Raw genomic sequence first — 23,730 nt, forward strand, 5'->3', positions numbered from 1 at the left:
AAATAAATAAATAAGTGGCACGGATATACAGAATCCCAGCGTACCAAGAAGCCTGTGAACGCTGCATTCCACGCAAGGCTGTCAGTGTGAAAGCCATTAAGCCTCATTAGGGAAAGCTGTTTTTAATTTGTTCCCATTAAAAGCAACCTTTTGCTCCTTTGCCTGTCTCTCATCCAACGCACAAGCTCACTTTTTACTCCTTTGCTGGTATGTTTCAGGAGGAAAACCTCCTTGGGTGACTACTTTGACACAATCCAGACACAGCATCAAACAAAATGAAGGCTCTTGCCCGTGCAGCACCCAAGAAGAGGAGGCGTTGTGCTCGCTTCACTCTCAAACCTCGTCATGGGGTTAAACCCCAGCAAGGGTGTTTGGTATGGAACTTTTTTTTTTTTTTTAACTGGTGTGGCAGCAATACACGTTCGAAGTTTTGCTTTTCATTTCCTTGTGCAGGTCATTCCAGCCGGGTTGGGCACTTTGGGTTTCCTGCTCGGTAATCACACTTTGCCCAGACCGGTCGTTCTCGGATTGGTGAGCTCGGAGGCTTCGAGGCTTTCGAGAAGAAAGCGGGTCAAAGTCATCACCTTGCGTGAGATCGACACTGCTGTCACACTCGTACGACAAAAGCTTTGTACCAAGGTTGCTGCATGACATATGGTATGGGAAATGCCCACTTCTATTATTAAAGAGTATATTTTTAACTAAGTCTCAGGCCTTGCACTGGTATTTATTTAAACCCTCTCAACTTACTTGTACTATGGTTACATACAACAGTTAAGTGTTTGTCTTATGTGATTTACTGCAGTGGAGACAGTCAACAAAACTCTTAGTGCAAAACTGTTCAAATTTCAGTTTGTTAGCTCAATGTCCAGACTTTAAAACGGCCTCAGTGATTCTCTTGTCTTGAAACTCGTGCATCTCAGAGCATGCATTTTAAAAAAAACCTTTGTGTTAATTTTTTGTTTCTTAATTAGTCTTACAGAATTATTTTTTTTTTCTCCCCAAAACTGCTATTCCACAGGATATGTTGACATAAGCAAATGCAATGTCAGCGTCCTCCAACTTGTTTTTTTCCTTCAATTTACAGGACATTGTGCTGCTCTTTCTGTTGTATGTGGCTTGGCCACATGGGGGCAGTGTACCAAACATGGGTATCAAGTTTTCCGTAAGCCACAGTGATCTTTGTTCTTTGCTGAAGACAAAGAATATATGCCTGTTAATTTGTATGTTGTTCCACGCTTACCAAGTACTCAAATATACTTTGCATAAGGGATATAACAACATGACGCCGATGCTGATTGCTCACCCACCTACGGGATTTCTCATGAAGGTCACTCACTGGTAAAATATGATTTTCTGCAGCACACCTGATCTGTCACTGCACCCTGGCTGGGGAGTTGGTGAACTACATGCTATGGGATCACTTGACAATGTCTCCGCCTCCTCGATTCCCTCTCATCTCCTCCTCCTCCTCCTTTTCCTCTTCCTCCTGAAGAGCTACACAATCTCCGCCTCAGACATGGGTACAAAATAAAGATGAATGGCAATGGAAGAAGCACCTAAATATCTTCTGGGCTTGTCCAAAGTTGGATGGGAAGCACGTGGATCCATCTCATGGTTTGTGACTCACTTGTAAACATTGAGCAGGTAAGAGCATCACTTTCAATCATTCTGTTGTCATCATTCAGGACAGGGCTTTGTTGGTGTTACGAGAGCAGGATTAAATGTACTATTCTGTTTTAATCGACCGAATCGTTCTCTGATATTAGCTGAGCAAAAAAAAAAAAAAAAGATGTTCATTTGAAGACACAGTTCATATCACTATTTTAAGTTGATTCAAAAAAAATTCTGAAACCAAATTTCTGTGACTGGTTTGCCATTTTACCTTTCCAGTCTAATTAAAATTCAAAATGAAATGCTATTAAAATAGAACAAGGTCATTTTTTGTGTGGGGGGAAAAATAAATTCAAACTCACATGGCACAAAAGGGCCACTCAATTACGGAAGTAATTCATATTGAAACTTTGGTGAATTTCAAATTAAACTTGCCATCATTTTTTTGCTGTTGCTTTTGACCATTCAAAACAATAGAATAAAAAATAAAATAAAGTGAAACTCTTCAAATTAAATGTATTTTTTTTCCATCTCAGTTTGCATTTAAATTTACCAAAAAACATTGCTTAAATCTTTTATGGTTTAAAATTATGGCATTGTTGTTCCATTTGAGTTAAACTTTTGTATGTTGAGTTTTATTTGGTTTTATTTTTTTTTTTTACATATTTTATCATAGTCTATGCTCTATGAATATACATATCAATGGCTCTCCCATTCAGTCTCAGTGCTGTGCTGAGCACACCCACCTCACCACAGACGGCTTCGCAGACTCCACCTGCCAGATGTGATCTACCTTTTTCCCCATTCATGCAATTTGTGGACTTTCTCACTGCTCACCATGGGATGCGGCGCCTCGGTTGCCATAGAGACACAAGTGACGAAGGTGGCAGGTACGTAGGTGTTGCTGTGACATGAACCTTGGCTCTGTTGTAGCTCAAAGACTGTGAAATGTGGTCTCCTTTGGGATTGGTTTATTAAAATAAAATCCAATTAAATGTGCTACATCACCTTTGATGAATGACTCAGCATAAACAATTTAGGTGTTGTATTGTTAATCAGTGGAAGATTTTTTTATTTACTCAGAATCTGAAATGAATAAATTTAAGACTAATAGACTATCATAAAAAAGGCTTATTGTGCATTTGAGTGAAATTTCAGGATGACCCTAAAATGACCTTCACAGGTGAACTCAATTTGACCCTCTCTAAACTTTTGAATTCACATTCAACCGTGCACAACTAGCTGTTCGCCAAGATAGAAACCCTCACCCATGAATCGAGCAAAAGATTTCCGATGATGTCCACTTGATTACCTTTCTGTGGCTCTTCCAGTAAGCTGCTGATGACACTCAAGAAGCTGTTGATGAATTGTTAGGTGTCATTTTAGCCGTATTAAAATGTAATGAAGAGCACTATTTAAATGCTAATCTAATTGAACAAGGAAATATACGGGTCCATTCACAGATCAAACACATGTTGTGAATTTTTCCATCCAGCTCCATGTTAGAGAAGAGCAAATGGCAAATTGTCAACCCAGACTACGACCGTACATTTGTGACAGATGTTTGTAATCCCTAGTGTCTTCTTTCTGTTGTTTGTCTCAAAGGTTGTGTATGTGTAATGTGCTTTTGAGCTTTTCCTGTCCCGCAGTGGCTCACGGCCTCCCTGGTGTCTTGTTAACACTTCCCTATTTGGTTTTCGTCGTGTTTGCGTTGCTTTGCAAATCATTTTATTCAATTAACACGTTCCAACGCTGACTTCTATTTTTCTTCACTCAGATGAAACAAAGCCACCCAATCCAGCATTAAGTAAGAGCAATTTATTTCTCGTTGGTCATTAGCATATGCAAGTCTGATTTGAGAAAGAAAAAAAAAACAACCCGGTACAAAAATGTACTAATTACTGATCCTATATGAAGGATGCTTCAGCACTAATTCAGTATTTTTGATATCCATCTTAAGGTCAATGTATTAGTGCACTGCTTGTGATCAGTTGTAAGACAATTCAGGACGTGTAAAAATGAAACAAATATCTTGCTAACAAGTTTTTTTTCCACAACTTTTTGCTCACCAGTAAGACAACTGTAGCCAGACAAGCTGATTGACCTAGTGAGCCAGAATTGTGTACTAGTTGATATCTGCATGCTACTAGTACTACCAGTGAAGCACATTACTTTTTAATTTTGTCATTGCTTTTATGGTCCTATTTCTCAGGACAGTACATTAGGGTGAGCATATTAGTCATTTAAGCATTTATTCTTTCATGTCACCAGTTGACACGTTTGTAAAATGACTGTCTGATCCATAAATATGTTTTTCTACTCATGCCTGTTACTCAAATTCCTTGGTGTTGCCCCTGTAGCTATGAAGGCAGCAGTGCTGATCCAGCGCTGGTACCGCCGCTACATGGCCCGCCTGGAGATGAGGCGAAGGTACACATGGAACATCTTCCAATCCATCGAATACGCCGGCGAACAGGATCAGCTCCAGGCAAGTACAGTGAGATGTCTTAAAGACAACCTTGTAAACCTCACCAAGCTTTTTGTTTGATGCTGTTTCCCCCCTCAGCTGTCAGGTTTCTTCAGCTTCATGCTTGACAACTTCACTCAGCTAAATGGAAATGGACCAGGTAAGATGACGGCGAGAACAACTGGTACAAAGGACGACTCAACTCACTTCACAATAAGCAGCAGCTATAGTATTTTATTTATTTAGTTAGTTAGTTATTTTATTTTAGTATCAAACTAAACCTAAAGAAGAGAGAATTACATGCTTACTCGTTTTATGGTAAACTTGGGAGTGATGAATAAACACCTTGAAGCAAGCACACTTGGCTTCTTATGTCATATATTTTTTTCAAAATGTGTGGGTTAACACTATTTTGAAAAATACATAACAGTTTCTTCTCAGTGATTTTCACCCTGTGATCAATAGGGATCGACTATATTCCTTTTTTTCCCCCCACTGCTTTGAATTAAAACAGAATGTTCTGTCTAATACATACCATATCTGTGTAATACGTTTATAATAAGCAATTCAAATGATTAAATTGCATCACATTTGTACACGTGTATTCATACATAGCCTTCAGTCAATCAAATGAAACACCACTTTGATTAGTGATGCTCTTTTATTTGGATGTGAAAACCCCTTTGTGTTGCCTAGCAACTAATGTGAGCGTGGCGTGTCGCACGAAAGCAGCTGTGGCTTAAGGGTGCACTGACCCACTCATTCAGCTAAAAAGCCTTATGCACCATTGTAAAGCTAATCCTCATCATCTTTTTTGAGTCAAATGAAGTGATGGAAAAGGGCCAGATCCTCGCTGCCATTTATGACACACGACATCTCTGTGTAACACAACAAAGGACATTGATTCACACAAAATAGTCAGTGAGGTGAATCAAGCCTGTTTAGAAATGGTTGTTTGTAATGCTGATTGAATACCATAATGCAGAAAAGTCGGCATTATTTCGTAATCAAATGACAGTCAATTCTTACTGAAATGATCAAAATAACTAATTACTAAAACTAACTCAAAGTAAGTTATGGGTGAATTCCCATAGGTAGCCGTTTCCATTTTTTTTTTATAGGAATTTGGATAAAAATCTTTTTTGATTTCTCAACATGAAGCCTATTTAATTGTTTTGCCTGCAATGTTTCTCAAAGTGGGATGTGAGTTCACTCTTGTGGTACGTGAAAGAATGACTTAAATGTTCAAACTGTGATTCACTTGATTAACATAACCTACTGGTAATTTGAACATTTTGATGGTTCTTGAAGTGCTAAATATTTTTTAGTATGTGCAAGTGATTTTTTTTATTTTTTTTTGTAAATAGAGAATTTGACTTTCTTAATCATTGCAACTGCCATACAGCAAATTCTGCTTTCTGTTCTGTGGTCAACAGATCTGATTTCGCAGCTTCTGGAACCCGTGATTGACCCCTGGTTAGACCGAGAGGGCTGCTACGACGCAATCCAAGTTCCAGAGTCGTACGTCGGACCACGACTGTCGTTTCCCCTCTCCACGTCAGACACAAACGCTCTTCTCGGTGCCTTTAAAGAGCAGCAGGTAAATTGTGATTCCTCCCATTGCTTGTCACGTATCTCAAAAGCTGTTTGATATATTTCCATTTGAGGTGCATGTCATTTTTGTCCTCACTAATCATGAAGCTGTTTGAGTATTAGGGGGGGGGGGGGGCAATGACTTTTACCACAAATCGGCCTGCCCACGTGGTGCCACAGAGGGAAGGCGACCATTTTAATATTGCTTTGTTTGCCACTTTCTGTTGACCAACTGCCATCAAAAAAATCGTATCAAAGATGCCCGTTCCCACTCATGCAGTGAAGTAGGTTCGCATTCGCCACTGCACAAATAGCCACTTCTTGTCCCTCATCCAAGAGATTTTTTTCAATGATCAGCTCATCAGCAAGCTCTGAAGGAGTTTGGTAACCAGAGGTGTCAAATCCAGGTCCAGAAAGTAAAAACCGTGCCACATCAAAACAAGCTTCCCCACGACCTAGCTCATTTACCTAGAAGCACCTGTTGATTAGAAGCTTCCTTTGCACAGACTCTCCACGCCAGATACGTGTTGCAGCTTCTCTACGAGACCAAGAAGCTCCTCAAACAGATGCCCAACGTCATTCACCTGTCCACATCCTACACAAAGGAGATCACTATATGTGGTAGGTGGTCTTCGTCACTTAGTCCTACTATGCTATTGTATTTTAATGGCGGTCGAATGTTTCAAATGGGAGTTATATGAAGAGAAATGTGAGAAAAATAATGCACAAAAGATTTAATGATACCTGGAAGCATCTAGAAAGTATTGTTTGGCCTCTAAATTGTATGATTGGGGGGGGCGGGACGTTGAACTTTGGACACACCTTTCATCTGTCATGTTCATGCTTTTTTTTTTTTTTCTCTTATGTGTAATTTAGGTGATCTTCATGGTCGACTTGATGATTTGCTTCTTATATTTTATAAGGTAAGTCTTGACATTCTGATTTTGGCTTTACAAGTAGGATGTTTTATGAGGACGAATGACTTTTGGTTAAAAATCAACTCTTGTAACCCTGGGAACTGCATTTTTCTGTTGTCCCCAATTTGTGAGCCACTTGAATTGAAAATAGGAACATTCAATAAAATGTACAAAGGCTTCTTTGATTTGATCTTGACCAGAACGGCCTCCCTTCCGCTGAGACGCCATACGTATTTAACGGGGACTTTGTGGACCGAGGGAAAAAGTCAATCGAGGTGGTCATCCTCCTGTTTGCTTACTTGCTACTTTACCCTGATTACATGCATCTGAACCGAGGAAACCATGAGGACCACATTATGAACCTCAGGTAAACAGGAAGTGGAGTATCAAAAGAGAAAACACGCATGTTTAATGGTTAATACAGAAACAAATCATGCATCGAGCGCAATCGTAGAAAACATCTTGCCTTTTCATTTCAGATACGGATTCACAAAAGAGGTCATGCAAAAATACAAGGTATGCTTTGGCAATGTAGTCATGATTTCTCGATACCTACAATACTGGATGTAACGTATTCCGTTTCCTGTGAACAGGCTAATGGGTGTGAGATCCTGCAGCTTTTTCAGGACGTCTTCAGTTTTCTGCCTGTTGCCACAGTGATAGATGGGAAGGTCCTAATTGTTCATGGGGGCATATCAGACCAGACTGACTTAGACTTCCTCAGTGTCATTGATCGGCACAAGGTCAGGAAGGGAGACAAATATCTGTTTTTTTGCATAGATCAGTCACTACTGTCGGCAGAAAAAAGTGTGTTGTTCTTAAGTCAGTATTCTAATACATGTGTGACTATTCTATGACCATGTATGTGAGTCCTCCCCGAAAAGTGCTGACTGACTAAGATTTTTTGCCAAACATTTACCAGGTTAAATCGGCGCTGAGGCTTCCCAGACGGAGTTTGGAGCAGCTGGATATCGGTCAGTCCAATAAACAGACGAAAAGAATGAGATCCACGGATACTTATCGCAGTCACTCTAAGAACCAAAGAACCCCAAACCTGAGGTCAGAGGTCAACCAGAAAGGGGCTTTTGTCAGACATCATAAGTCTTGTCATTTTCAAGCCCTTGGTTTTTGTGTGTCGCTTCAGGAGATGCTCCAGACTAAGCCAGCAAGACAGCTTTGCCTCCATCTCTTCCTCATCTTCCTCATCCTCTTCGTCATCTTCCTCACTCTGTTCTCCACACACCCCATCGTGCTTCTCGCCTAATCCGTGCACGTCGTCTCCCAATGTGCCGTACAACATAAATATCCTCCAAGTGCCTTTTCTGGATTCTGCAACCTCCATTCCGCCTCCTTTGCCTCCACAAAAGGAGCAGGAATGGAAACAGGTAACAGGTGACGTTCCAGTGTTTGGCTCTTTGCGCATGTATTCAAAATTTTGGAAATTCAGCTCTTCATTCTTCTATCCCATCCACATTTCTGTTTAAAATAGCTTATTTATTTACTTCTGAGCTTATTGTGGCATCGTGGTGTCAAGGAGCTATAATGTTGTGAGGTGCGAAGCTTCAGAAGACTGGCTAATAGAAAAGTAGTTCTCTTCCACCATCTTGTGGCATCAAAATGCAAACAAACCTTTTGAGGGATGGGCGAGCGACATCTTGGTGCAGAAGAACTATATTCAAGAATTTAGGAGTTTAATTTAGATAAAGGCAGTGCCGCCAAATTGTGGCATCTTGAGTCCAAGAAATTCAAGTGAGTTGAAGAACTTTGGACAAATGTAGTGTTTTGCTGCCATTTTATTGCATCTTTGTTCTGAAGAATAATGTTGAAGTACGTTGAGAGGCTTCATTTAGACAAAAGTAGTGGTTAGCCAACATCTATAGGCGATTATAAACTTCTTACTGGGGGTATCATGGCAGAACACGCTATAATTTATTTCAGCAACTTTTCATTGTAGATTGTGGACATACTTTGGAGTGACCCCAAAACCCAAGAAGGTTGCAGCCCAAACACATTCAGAGGTGGCGGCTGCTACTTTGGCCCAGACGTCACGCGGAGATTGCTGCTCCAACATGGCCTGCAGCTGATCATCAGATCCCACGAGTGCAAACAAGAAGGTTATGAGCTGTGTCACAGTGGCCAGGTATTGTCACGGTGACTTATTCACTTTCCTATTTGAAAGAAAACATATTTGTCATTGCTCAACAGGTGATCACCATCTTCTCTGCATCTAACTATTATGAGGAGGGAAGCAATCGAGGAGCCTACATTAAACTGGGGAGAGATCTGGTTCCACGCTTCTACCAGTACCAAGTCAGCCGCTCAACACGCAAACTCACATTGACTCAAAGGTACATCGAGTTTGCTTTCAACTGGTTCCTTTACAATTTATGGCCCATTGGTCTACAATGACACAAAGCAAAACAAAAACAAAAATACATGTATTTGATTTTTGGCTGTGTTCACAGAGTGCGAGCTGCTGAGGGTTCAGCTCTCAGGGCTCTGAAAGAAAAAGTGTTTGCCCATCGTTCAGACCTCCTTGCTGGCTTCCAGAAGTATGACCAGAATAACACTGGTAGGCTAAGAATCAATCACTCTTGTCCCCTGTGCTTCAGTGCATTCAAAGATTTGAAAACAACTCCAACAATCTCTAGGTAGAGTGACGGTCAGTGAGTGGGCTCTGGTGTTGGGTTCTGTCCTGAGGCTGGACCTCCCGTGGAGGACCCTATGTCCTCGTCTAGCTCATCTGGCACCAGACGGCAGTGTGGACTACCAGTCCTGTTTTGAGGACATGGGTGCCGGCATACAGCTACCTCAGGTTAGAGATCACCCAAACTCAACTAGTCACATTTGTGTAACACTATCTGTCTACACTATTACAAACTAGCCATCCTTCCATTTTTACAGAACTGAAATGGCGAGAACTTTGGGTTTGGGTTGTTTTGCATATAATGTACCTGGCTGTAAGAATGTCTGCTGATAAATTTTCCGTCTTGTAGGTCACGCCAAACATGGCAGAAACTCTGTTTCGATACAGGACAGACATTGAGATCATATTCAACATTATCGACAAAGACCACTCAGGTAGAGAAGCACTGCGCTTTGTTGAAAGGACTTTTCTTCTTGGAATTGGTGAAGATCAGTGTTGTCACATTTCAGGTCTTATTTCCATCGAAGAGTTCCGTCATACGTGGCGTCTATTCAGCGCTCACTTGGGGGTAGACATCAACAACGGAGCCATTGATGACCTGGCTCGAAGTATCGACTTTAACAAAGACGGCAGTATAGACTTCACAGAGTTCTTGGAGGCCTTTAGAGTTGTGCACAAACTGGACAGCAAGGATCAGCAACACAAGACAAGTGGAGAGTAGGTGCTAGACATTTTGATTTTGGATAGCTGGGCCGTCCCCTGGAAATGAATTCTGGATTCTGTTGTGATTCTGCAGTGTTTATTATTAATACTGCAATGGATAGGTGCAATAATCACAAAGTTTTGTCAGTGGAATTTTAGGATGAACCTAAAATGCAGTTTGGTATAACCAAGAGTTTTGCCATTAAGCTACTTTAAATACTGAAACATTGAATAGGTGGACATTCAAGAGCATTCAAATGTTTAGAGAAGGTCAAATGCAGCCGTGTGGTGATAGATGGATAGATACTTTATTGATCCCGGGGGGGGAATTCAGGACACTTGTTGGACATGTTCATTACACATTAACTCTTACTACTCTCATTAATACAAAACATTTCAATTAGATCTCTGGATTACCCAGTGAGAACATGCAAACTCCACAATGATCCCAGAACTTTGAAACTGTCAGACGGACACAAGCACCACATGTCAACCGTGAGGTAGATGCGTCAACCGCATGCTCCACCGGGCCGACTATACGTAAATATACGTTTATGCACAATGCAAGCATCTCATATTTCTGCAGATGTTTAATTTTTCTCAATTCGTGGCACAGCACAAAAAAAATGACACTTTGCTACAGTGGTAGTCAGAATAATACTTGTATCACTGTTATTGTAAATTTTAATGCTAAGGGTTTAGCTATTAATGACTATTTTGTGCTACTTTGAGGGAACAATAAATTGACACTGTTACATAAGACCATACTTTCATGGCAGCAGCAGCAGCAGCCTCCCACTGGTTAGAATATCTTAATTTCCTCACACATCAGTTGTACAATGACAATAAAGCTGTTCTACATTTCATTGTGCCAAAGTATAATTTCTTCAGTGTCATCTCATGAAAAGATAAATATCTGCAGAAATGCATGGGGTGTACTGACTTTTGTGAGAAACTGTAGATCTTGATTTGGAAATAAATGCACATATGAAATGATGTCCACAGTTCAGGTTTACAAATGTATTGTGAAGACTATGATGTCAACATATCTTTGGAGTAAATATTACAAGCACATGCCTCCTCACAAGTCTTTCTAGAGGACCCAGTGTATGGAAAGACGACTGTCTTACAAATAACATCTGAAATCATGAATGTAAATTTCCCCATTGTGGGACTAATCAAGTTTTTCCTAACAGAAAGATGTTTAAGCATTTACTTACTATGAAAGAAATCTATCTTAAGGTTGTACTAGTAGGTCATTCTATCAGTGCAATGATTTGTTGTAGTAGTGAGTATAAAAAGCAGACCAGTATCATGGACCTAAAGATGGATGCAAGGACATCAAATAATTACTTCATAAAAATGAAATAAAACAACAGTTTTCACTGCATCAGGCAGCTAGAACTTGGCAGAAAGTCTTGAAGGTATGAGATTGCCGCTTTGGACAAATACGTCATGGTGCCGTAGCGGCCACTGGGGGCGCTGTCATAGAAAAAGTTGCAGATTCCTGTTGCAGGGTCCTTCTGGAGGAAATAATCACAGGCACTGTGAGATTTCTGGGGATGTGGAGAGAACAAAAAGACTTGTTGGACATGTCTTCCAAAATGGATGCTTCTTCCTGTCAATGTGCCATACATACCTGGTCGCTGAGGAACAAGTTGTTGGCCATGTGTAGGATGCGCTCCACATGGATGATACCCCCAATGCTGTCAACGTCCACGTCGGCTACCAGGCCCAGAACCGTCAAGGTCTCCACCAGCAGCTGTCTGTATTCTGGTTGAGGTACGTGGTTGAGAACTGACTCTACCTGCACTGCAAACTTGATTTCTCTTGCTGTCATCTACACACAAGGCAGAAAAATGCATTCATGTTGATTCCGTGTTTCCAGTTACTGAAATACAGACTTCTGACATGGACTTCGGGATATTAGGCTTTCATTGATAAGTACCTCTCTTGTGGTGGACGAGGGTAATACGTATCCATCGATGGACAGGCCGTGGCACTTTTGCAAAATCTTCCACACCTTCTGGTAAAAACCCACCGGAACTCTGTTGATGGCGCCATCCAACCTGCGTCTCCTGAGCCATTGGCCTTGCCTCTCCTCCCAGTGCAACTGCGTGTCACCTTGCGCAGAGCCCACTGGGGATAACATGCCACTGGGAGTAGAGGGACTGCTGCAACGCTGTGGTGAAAACAAAGAATTTACTTTCACAAGAGCCAAAATTGTATAATTATGACACAAATCACAATTAACATGCCATTGTGTCGAGTTTGCTCAGCGTACACAACAGTCAAATGCGAAATGAATTGAAAACAGATGAGGTGAGATGTTTTTACCGTGGAGCGAGGAGAGGTGACATTGCTGCATGTGGACAGACTGCCACTGACGATCTACGTAAGCACATGGATGACATGACATGAAGTTGGAGATGCTTTCGTGCATCCTTCGAGGCGTGAGGTGATGAATGAAATCAGTTTGAGCTGGTTACAAAAAAGATGAGATCAGTTCTTGTGCAAGACAGAGCGGCCATTCCCATAATGGAGCTGCAGTACAAAAATATGGCAAATAGCAAATGGTCAATGTTAGCGAGAGTCACATATATATTTTTCTTTTTTTCAAACCCACACTGAGTGGCCGAGAGTCATCCAACTGCAACCAAAGGCAAAAGAAACACTATTATTGAACACATTTCATTGATTTTGTTTTTTTTGTCAGGCAAATTTGCTAACCTCACCTGTCTGATTTCACTTTTGAGTTTGTGTATCCCTGAGCGCTCTGTCTTAGTGGCTCCAGTGTGTCCTAATTCATGGATAGAGATGGCCGGACTGGTGGCTGTTGACTGGATAGGTCGCACTGATGCACACAGACAAGAAAATGTTTGACACAATGACGGAAATGGAAAGACTGCAGCTGCTCAGTCAAATAAAATAGTGGAAGTTGTGGAACAAACAACTCACTGCTTTTTTCCACTCCAAACTCCTTGCCGCTGAGGATATGGTGCAGCAAGTTCTTCATGCCAAAAGGACTGAGGCTCATCAGGCTCTCAGAGGCCTCCTCACCTACAAAAAAAACAAAGCCTTTTTGAAACATTGTGATATTGTGGATTTTTCATGCGCACATAGAATGTTCCGGGTCAGTTATGACAACAATATCCTCATAATAATTACATTAAATTAAGAGACACATTGTTTCAAAATCTATTAATAGCCTGTCTGACAAGTTCCTACCGGAGCATCGAAGACTGCGAGCCAACTCGGTTGCCATCACTTGCATGATGAGTCCTATCCTCAGACGAAGCATGTCACCAAATAGGGCAGGCTGGGAGCGCACATACATGGCCAAGTAGACCATGATTTCCTGCAAGATCAGCACACGTCTCACACTGGTTGTCACAAAACCAGAAAAAACAACATTGCACTGATCTCCAAAGTCACCTGAGTGAGCACAGCAACACTGATGTCTTGACCGCTGGCTTCAAAGATGAGAGCATTCAGCTCCTCAGGGGGGAGTGGACTGGGAAAGAAATGAATGTAAAACAATTCAAGCACAGATTGAAAGTTTTTGAGCAAATTTGACTTACACTGTGATGACTCTTTCCCTGGGTTCAGGAGGCAGACCTACGGTAATCTGCTTGTGGTGGGAAATAAGGTCCGTACAGGCCTGTGCATTACACACGTTAAATAATTACTACATACATTATCATATATGTCTAATATAGTTTTTTTTTTTAATAAAAGTATTTATTTTACCACTGTAGCTATACATGCAGCTCATTCCGTTTGATTAAAAACAAGCTCATATATTATACAATGAATTGTTCACTTGTGATTTTTTGGATGAAAACATAATTTTGCTTTTGTAATTTGATAATTTTATCTTTTAGAATTTTGCAATTAAAATAAATGAACTTTTCTATTATATTTTAATTGAGATGCTCATGCATAGCAAGTGCCTCGAGTGTTTTGATTATTTTAAGGATGAGTTGCTTCACATTAATAGCCTCTAGTACACTCATTTCTATTACATGGCATATTGGAATTGTAATTTCCATCAGACACTGTAAAAAAGCATGAATTTGTTCCATGTCCTCAAGTACCCTTGTATTTTATCATTATTGAACCGCAAATATTAACAACAAAATGAATTGGAAATCAGAAGTCTCTGAAAATTGTGGCGACAATATATTTATGTGTACAACTATTGTTCATTTAAAGTTGAGAGATTTGGTATGGAGAAAAATGCATGTCAAATGTAAAGAAAAAAAAAAAAAAGGAGACAATTTCAGATGCAGACCTCACAAACACCAAGAAAAACAAGTGCAGGGTGAAAAGGCTTTAACTCCATTTGACTGCTATGATAAAGCTACAATTGAATTCCCTGACCTCAGCGAGGACTTCCACTCTCTTGCGTAGGATTCCCGAGATGTATCTGATGAGACCCCATTCCTGGGAGGCTCCAGCTTGCACATACAGCTCCTCCAAAAGGGTGCGCACACTCACCCAACCGTGGCCTGGACCCGACACCTCAAGCAGCCAATCAGCTCCTCTGGCCAGCGAGCACAAAAAGAGCTTGTAAGGAAAGGTTTTGGGTCATCATTGCTTGTCTTTTTTGTCTTACTTCATCACATAGAGAATATAAAGGATGTCTGCTTGGTCCTGTAGAGTGGGGCACTCCCTCAGCTGCCTAACCAGCGCTGCAAAATCTGTGTTGCCTTGGGCATCTCGTGGCAGGTGGAGATCAGCTACACTGCGACACTTTGCCAAGAAAAATCCATACACAATATAATAATAACAATAATATGTATAGTAGGTAATGGCATGGCATGCACCAAAGAGGCAATAAGAGGAAATAAATGCTGAGATACCTTCTGAAAGGAAAATAGTCAATTGAATTTTTTTTCTATTTGGCTACCTTGTGCTGCTTCGCATGTGAAGCGGGTTGAGGAACTTCCAACAGGTTCAGAGACTTGCGATGCTTGTTCATGAAAGGAACAACAGGTAGATACATAGAAGACTCTGAAGAATATACAAATATGTTTGTTGTAATATACAATTGTTGCAGAGCGGCAATCAACTCCTATTTTCATTTAATGCAGGGTAGTGATTCAATTCTAAAAATGCCTTTGTGGCTCTAGTTGTCTTTTAAAATAATCCCTAGGAATTGTGCTTTGTGATGTGATTAGGAAAGGACTTCTGTCGAACTATGATGCTCTTTTTGCTAGTTTAGTATGTTTTTTAAATAATAACACATACACTACTTTTACAAAATTGCAATCCAAAAAGTAATGAAAAAATTATTTAAAAAATTATAAATGAATTATAAATATTAATATAAAATATAATTTACAAATATTAATATATTATTAATTATAAAAAATTACAATTATATCCCTGCTATGAGTGGTTGATTCCCCACTATTATTTTTTTTTTCGATACAAAATATCCAAATGAATAACGTAAATTTTGCTATTAGGAATGGATTGCCCTTTTAATGAACATGTTGGTAGCTGGTAATGCAATAATACATAGACTATTCCAACTCACTGGGCATGTTAAGCCCCTGAACCTGGGCCATCATAGACAGAATATCTCTGGTGGTGTGTTCAGCACTGAACACGTGGTCCTGCCCACTCTGGATGGGAGGAAGATGACATCTGGAGGTGGTGCTGTGGAGGAGCTGCGTGAGGTACTGATCAAACATGTCGTCTGAGCCCTCTAAAGTCCAAGAAAACATTAAGAAAACTGTGGAAACTTTCAACATACATGTGAAATCAAAATAAATATTGGCCTCATGATGTAGGCTACCTGGAAGCTCACAGTGACTGTATTCTTCCCCATAGTCTTTATCTCCCTCGTCATCCACTTCAAGTAAATTGTCGTTTTCTTCATCCAAGAAGCTGAGGTGAGTGTGAAAGGAAGTGTTTTGTAGATTGGGGAGGTCTGACATCTGGATCCTAAAGGCGCACCAAAACGAATGTTCACGATTCATAAAAATTTAGGGATATGGAGCTTTTGGGTGAAATTTCAGGATGAACCAGTTAGAAAATGTTGATAAACTTATTTAAACCTCTAATATCTTGAATGCCCAACTGTTCAAATTTTCAGTACAAAGTTTGAACTGCAAAATGTGTTCAATGGGATCTCATGCTCCTGTATGAGAAAACAGACCTTGCTCCAGCAAAATAGCCATCCTGGAGCTTGCTCAACGTTGCTAGGATACACGGATCAATGGCATCTCCATCTTCAACTAAGAAAAGAAGAAAACGTGAACAATAATGTCACTTGACAAATGAAACTTAATAATTACAAATCATGAAAACAATGGAGAATGAAAATCCATTCTGGGAATACAATTCTTAGCAAAAAAACGGCCAAGAGCCGCCACACATACCAAAAATTCTCATTTTGATCTATAACCTCTCTCACTTGCGCACGCACCAAAAATCAGCAAAAAAGCATCAACAGTCAACAGAAAAGTCACACACACACGCACAAAAGAGGGTCTTAGGTATTAACAAGCATTGTAATGAATTTATTATTATTACAACTTTTGTTTGTATTGGCATGCAATTCGTGAAGGGTGACTTGGGTGACTCTTTACCAAGCATGCTGCGAGTGATGGGGAAAGTCAGAGTGGGCCGTCCTGTCATCCTCCAGCAAGAGGAGAGATAGGCCACTTCCGTACGCAGCATTTCCACAATCATCTGGTTGTCCAGGGCCAAATAGAAATGGTGCTGATCCAGAAACTTCACAGAAGAAGACAGCAGTGTGAACAGTACAAAGAATAATGAGGGAATCGCAAAAGAGGAAGCTTGTTGTACCTGAGGGGTGAAAATGTAAGAGCGATTCCTGATCTCATAAAATTTGGATGTTCCCAAAACTCCAATGTGTCTGTAGGGCCTGCCGCTCAAATCCAGCTTCTTGCAATTCCCTGTCGCATTGACACACAAAAATGGGATCACTACATAATTTCATATTCTGGACTACTTGGAAAAAAAATGTCATTTTTTTTAACTTATTAGTGTTTCATTGTAAACATATCAGAAAACAGGCAAACATGTTGACCGGTTTTCCAGGAATGTCTTTTGTGCTTAAAACAAGATCCACACTAAGAAAACAGTATTTTGTTTGCATTTGTGTGCGGGTACCCAGTCGGACATAAATGTGGCTGAGGATGCGAGCAGGCAGGACCCTAATAGGCAGAACCTCAGACAGCATTTGGACCTTTATCTCATGCTCACGTAACAAGTTCTGGATTTCCTTCGATTCTGCTAAAACACAAACTGATGCAAACACAAGCAAGTTTAAAAAAAAGTCTGAAAGAGGACATTTGCATCAACATTCATGCCATGTCTTTCATATCCAGCTTTGTGTACTAGTACACTATTTGTCCTCATTATTAAGTCCATCCATTCAGTGCACTGCCACTTTTCCCTTACTAGTACTCAGTTACACGTTACTGGTAAACTAGTGTGATGCAATAGTAACACTACAAGGCATGACAAAATGTGTCATGTACACTTGTACGCCACTAGCCAACAATGCCCACTAGTAGAGGAAGGTATTAACAAAAAAATAATAATAATGATAATTCTATTACTGTGTTGGATTTCAATAAGTCACTGTACTTTACCAGTAAGATTTAATTGCAGACTTGTTTGCCAAAATGGTACGACGACTACTAAAATCACGGCTATGAAACAGATGCTCAAACAACTTTCCATTTCCCACTCAAACCAACCTTGTACCACAACATCTGGCTTTAAACTTGTAGAGAACCTCCTGTTGAGTGGATCGATCTCTCCTGGTGCCAAAAAGCCCTTCGAACGCACACGGGTTAAATTTAGAATAGCAGGGTTAGGTTTAGGGTTAACAACACAAGTGGTGCTAAGGCTTATCGTACTACATACCTCAGCCAAAAGGCAACCCAGGATGTACAATGATTGTCCCCACATGTGAGGCACCTGGCCCATGGCTACTCGGTCCACAGAGTGAGGGTTGCTGTACTCCTCTTCCACCTGCAATTAACTACAGTTTTAGTTTTCCATGTATTTCATCAGTAGTAGTAATAGGCAGATATCAACTAGTGCATATTGTTACCACGCTAGTAACATGTCCTACTTAGTGTGCAAAAATGTAATACGTCTTATTATTATTATCAATGGTGTGATGTACCTTGTCACTTGGTACTGCATAAAGTTCAGGTAGCAATTTGATACCATTTTTACCCCGGATTAAGATCCCCTCCAGTGCCTCACGGTACTCCTGCACCTGAACACAACACACGACGGTTTAGTATAACATTATCGTGAATTCGGAGACAGTCATTGAAAAAAAAAAAAAAATTCATTGTGGTAGGGAGTTTGTCTTTCTGACCTGCACTTGGTCTCCTGTAAAGACTCCATCAAGAATGAGGTAGGTCCAGAAGATCGGCCACTCGCATTCGATATTCTCAAACAGTTTCAGCTCAGCAGGATCATAATGGAGCCGGGTTGGGTCCTGGGAGATAGGACGAAATATTGAATATTCCATCAAATGCCACTCTTTGAGTGGAAGCAATTTGATGAAATCGTAACCGAAGCGATGCACAGCCAGGAAAAAATGGTGCTGCTCTGCTCTCAGTTCACACATTATATTGACTGGCCTTATATCATATATCGTCCAATATTTAGGCTTTGAATTAAAAAAAATACTGGAAATTTTACCTCTTTAGGACAGTGATATCCATCCCTGATGAAGCGACAACAACCATAGCGTCCCTGTCAGGGAATACAAGGTTACTGGTATTACATAAGAATAAAACTGTGTATTTCTACTGAGCCAACACACTTTAGTCTGAATAAAAATCTAAAAAAACTACTATGTATTTTGAATAAAAACGGGTGGTTACGAGTTAAATATGTCACAGCAGAGTGGCCTGATATTGCCGGGGAAAAAAAGCAAAACATGTCTGAATAGAGTTAACAAAATGTGGTCTTAAATAGTACCTGCAATTTACTAATGATCTCCGACTTGGTGATGGCCACCAATTCTGCATCCTCCACTGCAAAAGCAGGGAAGGAGATAACAGATAGGAGGCCAGCATCTATTTCCTTGGACGTGGAAGCTCTGGGCAGCATGGAACACAGGATGGACTGAAAGCGTGTCAAAAGAGGCAAGATGATACTATATAAACGTCTCTCCATATTTGTGCACGCTTAGAAGGTGGAAGGCGCATTATACCTGACAGTGTTCTACTTCATCGGGGAGAACATGGATGACAGACTTCGGGCCACCGTGGGCACCAAAAAGATCCAGCTCATCAATAGCTTCAAGAGCTGCCTGGAAACACAAACACATCGCATTGGTTTAGATCGGGTTTGCAGCCAATGTCCAAATACAATACCGTAGTTCATCTTTCCATGCCAATGATGTATAGTGACAAGTAAAAAAAGTCACGGAAGAGCAGGAGATATATAATGAACCTGTAAATCCATTTAGTGTTGTTCCATGAGATTTTTTGGAATGTAAAATATGTGCCTTACATCATTGACCTAATGAAACCCCCCTTGTAACTGCCTAGAGATGCCACAAGGTAGCAGAAAAGAGCAAATTTTGTCTGAATAAAGCGTCTCAACTTACTTCAAATTGTTTCTTCTGGACCAAAATGTCACCAAATGTTACAAAAATAAACGCAAATCGGTTCCCCATCAAAAAATAAAAATCCTAGACCACAAATATGCAGGGTTGACTATAATTCTAATTTGCAATTAAAATACCTTAGCGATTCCGACAGAGCTCCCGTTGAGCTCAGGGATGCCCTGGTTGGTTTTGTCACCTCTCTCCCACATCCCATAATCCTAAAAGAGGACAACAGGCCTTGGTTCACAATGTCTTCATTTCCTAACATTCCGCTCATCAAATCATGATGCTTACCGCAACCTTGTACGCAGCCTCGATGTAAAAGACCAAGTTTTGGATGAAAGCCACCTCATCTAAGTTTGAGATGATACGAAGACCTGCGTGATCATATGGATTTTTAGGTTTTATCATATGATGAGGTATTTAAACATGAATTTAAAACCACTTATATGCGCCCAAAAATCCTCCACATAAACTTTCTCATGTCACACACCAAAAACTTTTTTATGGTGTGTGTATGAAAGTCGATCCATAGGTGGGTGTGAGGTTTTTCGGTGATGTGACAGAGTCTTTTTGGAGTGTGCATGTGTCTGTCGCATGTGAGTTTTTGGATGAGTGTGAGGGAAACATTTTTGGGTGAGTGCATCTGTTTTGTGGGCTTTTTGTGTATCCGAAATGACTTTGTGTGAGTGAAAGTTTCTTTAGTGTGCGTAAGTGGTCATTGCCTCAAGAACACCTCATAGAAAACAAAAGCCAAGGTCCAAACCTGATGCCGTCATCTGTGCCAACATCAGCAAGTAAATCGAGGTGGCATCCACCTGAAGATGACCCCACTGGTCATCTCCCACAACGGTGGCACAAGTGGGAGTGTCATATTTGGCATGCAGGCAATCCTTAGTACTCTGCGTGTGTTTGAACTTCTCCACCTTAGCAACCTGAAAACAAACAACAAAGTGTAGTTACCAAAGAGCAGGACTTGGGTCAATACTGGTCTACATCAAATTATGAACTACAGATTTATTTAAACAATGTAAAAATAGCCTTTGTGGCAAAAAACAAACAAATAAATAAAGAAATAACACAAGCCTGTTTTACCTGTCTTATCATGCAACGCAGAAGTCCTTGCATCAGTTTGACCACACTCTGCCAAGAAAGCAAATAAGAGTAAATACAGCTAACTGAAGATGCTGAAGATGTTTTTACAAGTTGAACTTTTAGATTTATTTTCTTGTTCAATTTCTCCATTAACACAAACAATTAAATGAGTTAGTTGAACGCAAAATATATTGTTTAATTAAACAAATATGTGCTATTTCAAAGAATATATACCAAAAATCTTTACATGTGACCTGTAACCTTCTAGTTGCAAGGATAGCAGCTTAATGTTCAGCTATATGCTTTTCCTGACATTTATATTGCTCTCCAGCAGAATTATTCAACTATCTGTCCATCTCTATACTAAGTGTGCATTTCACTGCGTTTGTAGCCTTTTGCCCCTTGCAACATTGACTTGAATTGAATCCTACTAAAGCACAGAAGAGTCACAAATGTTTGATCATCTTCCAGCCAATATCCGAGTACAATCAGCATGTGGGCGATGAAAGAAAAGAGGAATGGCTAGAAGTGGCTGTCACAAACACCTGCTCCAGTTCGTAGGCCTTGGCCTTGTCCTCGTCACGGTCAGCATTCTTGCGATAGGCCATGCCCAGCCCCCACACGGCCAAAATACTGTACACATTATCCCTCACCCATGCATCCTTTTTCTGGGTGCTGGCAGGCAGGAGCCCTGACACTGGATTCTGAAACACATACATGAACACACAAAACTGAAACACAATAAGGGAAGAAGGGACATGATAACTTGAACTTGAATGACCCATGCATTTACAACAAGCAATGAGCTTAAAGTCGCTCTAGCATTTATTCAATAGCATTGATCTCCATGTAGCTTTAAGGTCCATGTGCTTGTACCCTCTTGGTCCGCAAGTGTAAGCAGACTTGGTAGTGGAAATGAAGTGAGGCTGTATATTATATAACCAAAATGACAGCTGCAATATTTAAGTAAATTACTGCAGAGGTTTTCTTCCCTTGTATTCATTTGCATTGACTCTGGTAGATTTTTAGTGCTCCAGTTGTATGTTGAGAAAAGGAGTCACTAGTGTTATGCATGACAGAAATCAACACCGCTGCTTTATTTTAGATTTTAAAAAGTTAAATGAATTGATAAATGAAAATGCATATTCCATTCAGTTTTGGTGGTAATTATTAACTTCCTGCAGTTTCAACTGCAATGCTTTGCTTGGTGTATGTACTCGACTTCCCGAAAGAGACAAGCCTCCTACAAAGCAAAAAAAAAAGAGGAAAATTATTGTGAAACTATCTCATCAAAGCAAATATGTCCAACGTGCTTCAAAGTCAATTCAAGAGTCGGTCCCAGGAGGCAGGCCTCGATCTACACCAGGGTTGGTTGACCTTTGCCCGTGTTTGTTTTTATGCACTTCACACTGGTGGAGCCTGAACCTCAAGAGACAACAGAACATCTGGATTTGTCGATGCAAAAAAACAAATAAAAAAAACCCCAGCATGTTCCTAAATATTGATTTCTGCAACCAATAGCTAACCTTTAAATACTGTTTTGGTCAAATAGTTGGGGAGAGCTTGGGAACCACCAATGTGGGTCAATTCAAAGAAAGTTCTAGCGTCCTCATTTATACCACAATAATGTGTTTTGAACTTTGGTCTAAGTCCAGCCATCCATTTGTACTACTGTCTCTGTAAAGGCATGTTTTTATGTAGCTTCCTAAATTAGGGGAACATAGAATCTTTCACATGGAAAAAAATACATTGTCAATTTATATTGAAACAATTAAAAGAGCCTACTTGACTCTGTTACAATGAATCTCATTAGACTTTGTGAATGTACCTAATAAAATGGCATGTTAGCATAATAACACAATTAATTTGATTTTGTCTGTTTTACTGCACATTTTAAATTGCTAACAACTTTTATGTGCTTCTCAGTACAAATGAATAATTACTTGAATACCGTTTTCATTTATTTAAGTAGTGGCAACATACAAACTGGTAACAACAGAAACACAAGAATTAAAGAGCAGTAGTGTATCAGGCCTAAGTGAAAAAAAATAACATGGGGTTTTATTCCTAAAACGATTATAAAATAAATCTGTAAAATAAAAAAAGGAATGCACTTAAATACAAACAAAAAAAATGAAGTGGACATACGAAGTTACATAATAATGAACCCAAAAGTGAAATACAATTAGACAGTACTCAAGACAGTGATATTTTCCGCTACCACACGAGGGCGCCCGCGATTCACTAGCGCTACTTGTACCACATTCTAAGAATATTTCTGTTCTCGTCCACAATTCAGACTCCATTTTACCATGAGCTGTCAAATGCATACAATTGTTGAGTACCTGATGACACAGAATAGTCTCCTGGACAAGCCTGGCATATCCATCCAGCCTCACTCCCGAATTACTGCGGCTCCTCATCCTTGCTTCACAGTCTGGTTATAGTCCGAACGAGACACGTCACATGTTTCATGCAAATCTTCCCTTCAATCGGCTGCCCTGCGCACTCTCTCTTCAAACTGCTGTGCGTGACTCCGCTTTTCTACTGAGGAGCATCCACCCGTGTTTTTTTTTACATCATACCAACGCAAAAATGTTGAAGACGTCAAAGGCAGTTGTTGGTTGGTTGTCACAAACGACGCTTCGTCGCATAAGGCGGAAAAAAAAAAAAAGCCTGTTCATGTAATTTCACCATTGAATCAACAGAGGGCACCAACAGCCTTTCCTATCATGGTTGACGCAACCGTTCCAATGTAAACAGTCCGCTCCAATGTAAACGGTCCTTCTACCCACCGATCTATCTATCTATCTATCTATCTATCTATCTATCTATCTATCTATCTATCTATCTATCTATCTATCTATCTATCTATCTATCTATCTATCTATCTATCTATCTATCTATCTATCTATCTATATACATATTTACATATATACATGTATATATATACATATATCTCTCTCTCTATATATATATATATATATATATATATATATATATATATATATATATATATATATATATATATATATATATATATATATATATACACACATACATTGTGTGTGTG

At 40.0% G+C, this 23,730-nt stretch overlaps 2 protein-coding genes across 6 annotated transcripts; one reads left to right on the forward strand and one right to left on the reverse strand.

Annotated features, from left to right (window-relative positions):
• Positions 1-105: 105 nt before the first annotated feature.
• ppef1 (protein phosphatase, EF-hand calcium binding domain 1) lies at positions 106-10,998 on the forward strand. Of its 3 annotated transcripts, XM_085907707.1 has the most exons (22): positions 106-374; positions 454-657; positions 1,088-1,165; positions 1,363-1,647; positions 2,334-2,504; positions 3,392-3,421; positions 3,975-4,102; positions 4,181-4,241; positions 5,518-5,681; positions 6,181-6,295; positions 6,551-6,597; positions 6,792-6,958; positions 7,071-7,107; positions 7,185-7,334; positions 7,514-7,650; positions 7,736-7,976; positions 8,546-8,731; positions 8,797-8,939; positions 9,057-9,163; positions 9,243-9,406; positions 9,588-9,672; positions 9,748-10,998. In XM_085907707.1, the coding sequence occupies exons 5-22, from the start codon at positions 2,453-2,455 to the stop codon at positions 9,957-9,959; spliced, it is 2,226 nt and encodes a 741-aa protein (XP_085763833.1). In that variant the 5' UTR covers positions 106-374; positions 454-657; positions 1,088-1,165; positions 1,363-1,647; positions 2,334-2,452; the 3' UTR covers positions 9,960-10,998. The 3 variants fall into 3 exon arrangements, with proteins under 3 accessions (XP_085763833.1, XP_085763834.1, XP_085763835.1); XM_085907708.1 differs by lacking the exon at positions 1,088-1,165; XM_085907709.1 differs by lacking the exons at positions 106-374; positions 454-657; positions 1,088-1,165; positions 1,363-1,647; positions 2,334-2,504 and adding an exon at positions 2,869-2,944.
• Positions 10,227-23,282, reverse strand: LOC147059153 (phosphorylase b kinase regulatory subunit alpha, liver isoform-like). 3 transcript variants are annotated; one of them, XM_085907703.1, is made up of 31 exons: positions 23,003-23,282; positions 21,203-21,361; positions 20,658-20,705; positions 20,329-20,497; positions 19,857-19,939; positions 19,700-19,780; positions 19,164-19,262; positions 18,929-19,075; positions 18,647-18,700; positions 18,318-18,440; positions 18,117-18,212; positions 17,852-17,959; positions 17,683-17,761; positions 17,090-17,224; positions 16,763-16,872; positions 16,543-16,687; positions 16,110-16,188; positions 15,747-15,895; positions 15,486-15,656; positions 14,853-14,956; positions 14,559-14,695; positions 14,324-14,486; positions 13,522-13,601; positions 13,376-13,454; positions 13,169-13,298; positions 12,899-13,000; positions 12,676-12,794; positions 12,278-12,331; positions 11,889-12,122; positions 11,580-11,780; positions 10,227-11,496 (listed from the first exon to the last, which is right to left on the reverse strand). In XM_085907703.1, exons 1-31 carry the CDS (start codon positions 23,078-23,080, stop codon positions 11,323-11,325), a joined length of 3,690 nt encoding a protein of 1,229 aa, XP_085763829.1. In that variant the 5' UTR covers positions 23,081-23,282; the 3' UTR covers positions 10,227-11,322. The 3 variants fall into 3 exon arrangements, with proteins under 3 accessions (XP_085763829.1, XP_085763830.1, XP_085763831.1); XM_085907704.1 differs by lacking the exons at positions 19,700-19,780; positions 19,857-19,939 and having other exon boundaries at positions 19,164-19,258; XM_085907705.1 differs by lacking the exons at positions 10,227-11,496; positions 11,580-11,780; positions 11,889-12,122 and having other exon boundaries at positions 12,284-12,590.
• Positions 23,283-23,730: the final 448 nt, after the last annotated feature.

Source organism: Syngnathus leptorhynchus, chromosome 3, assembly GCF_054491065.1.
Source record: "Syngnathus leptorhynchus isolate UIUO chromosome 3, UIUO_Slep, whole genome shotgun sequence".
Classification (NCBI taxonomy): domain Eukaryota; kingdom Metazoa; phylum Chordata; class Actinopteri; order Syngnathiformes; family Syngnathidae; genus Syngnathus; species Syngnathus leptorhynchus.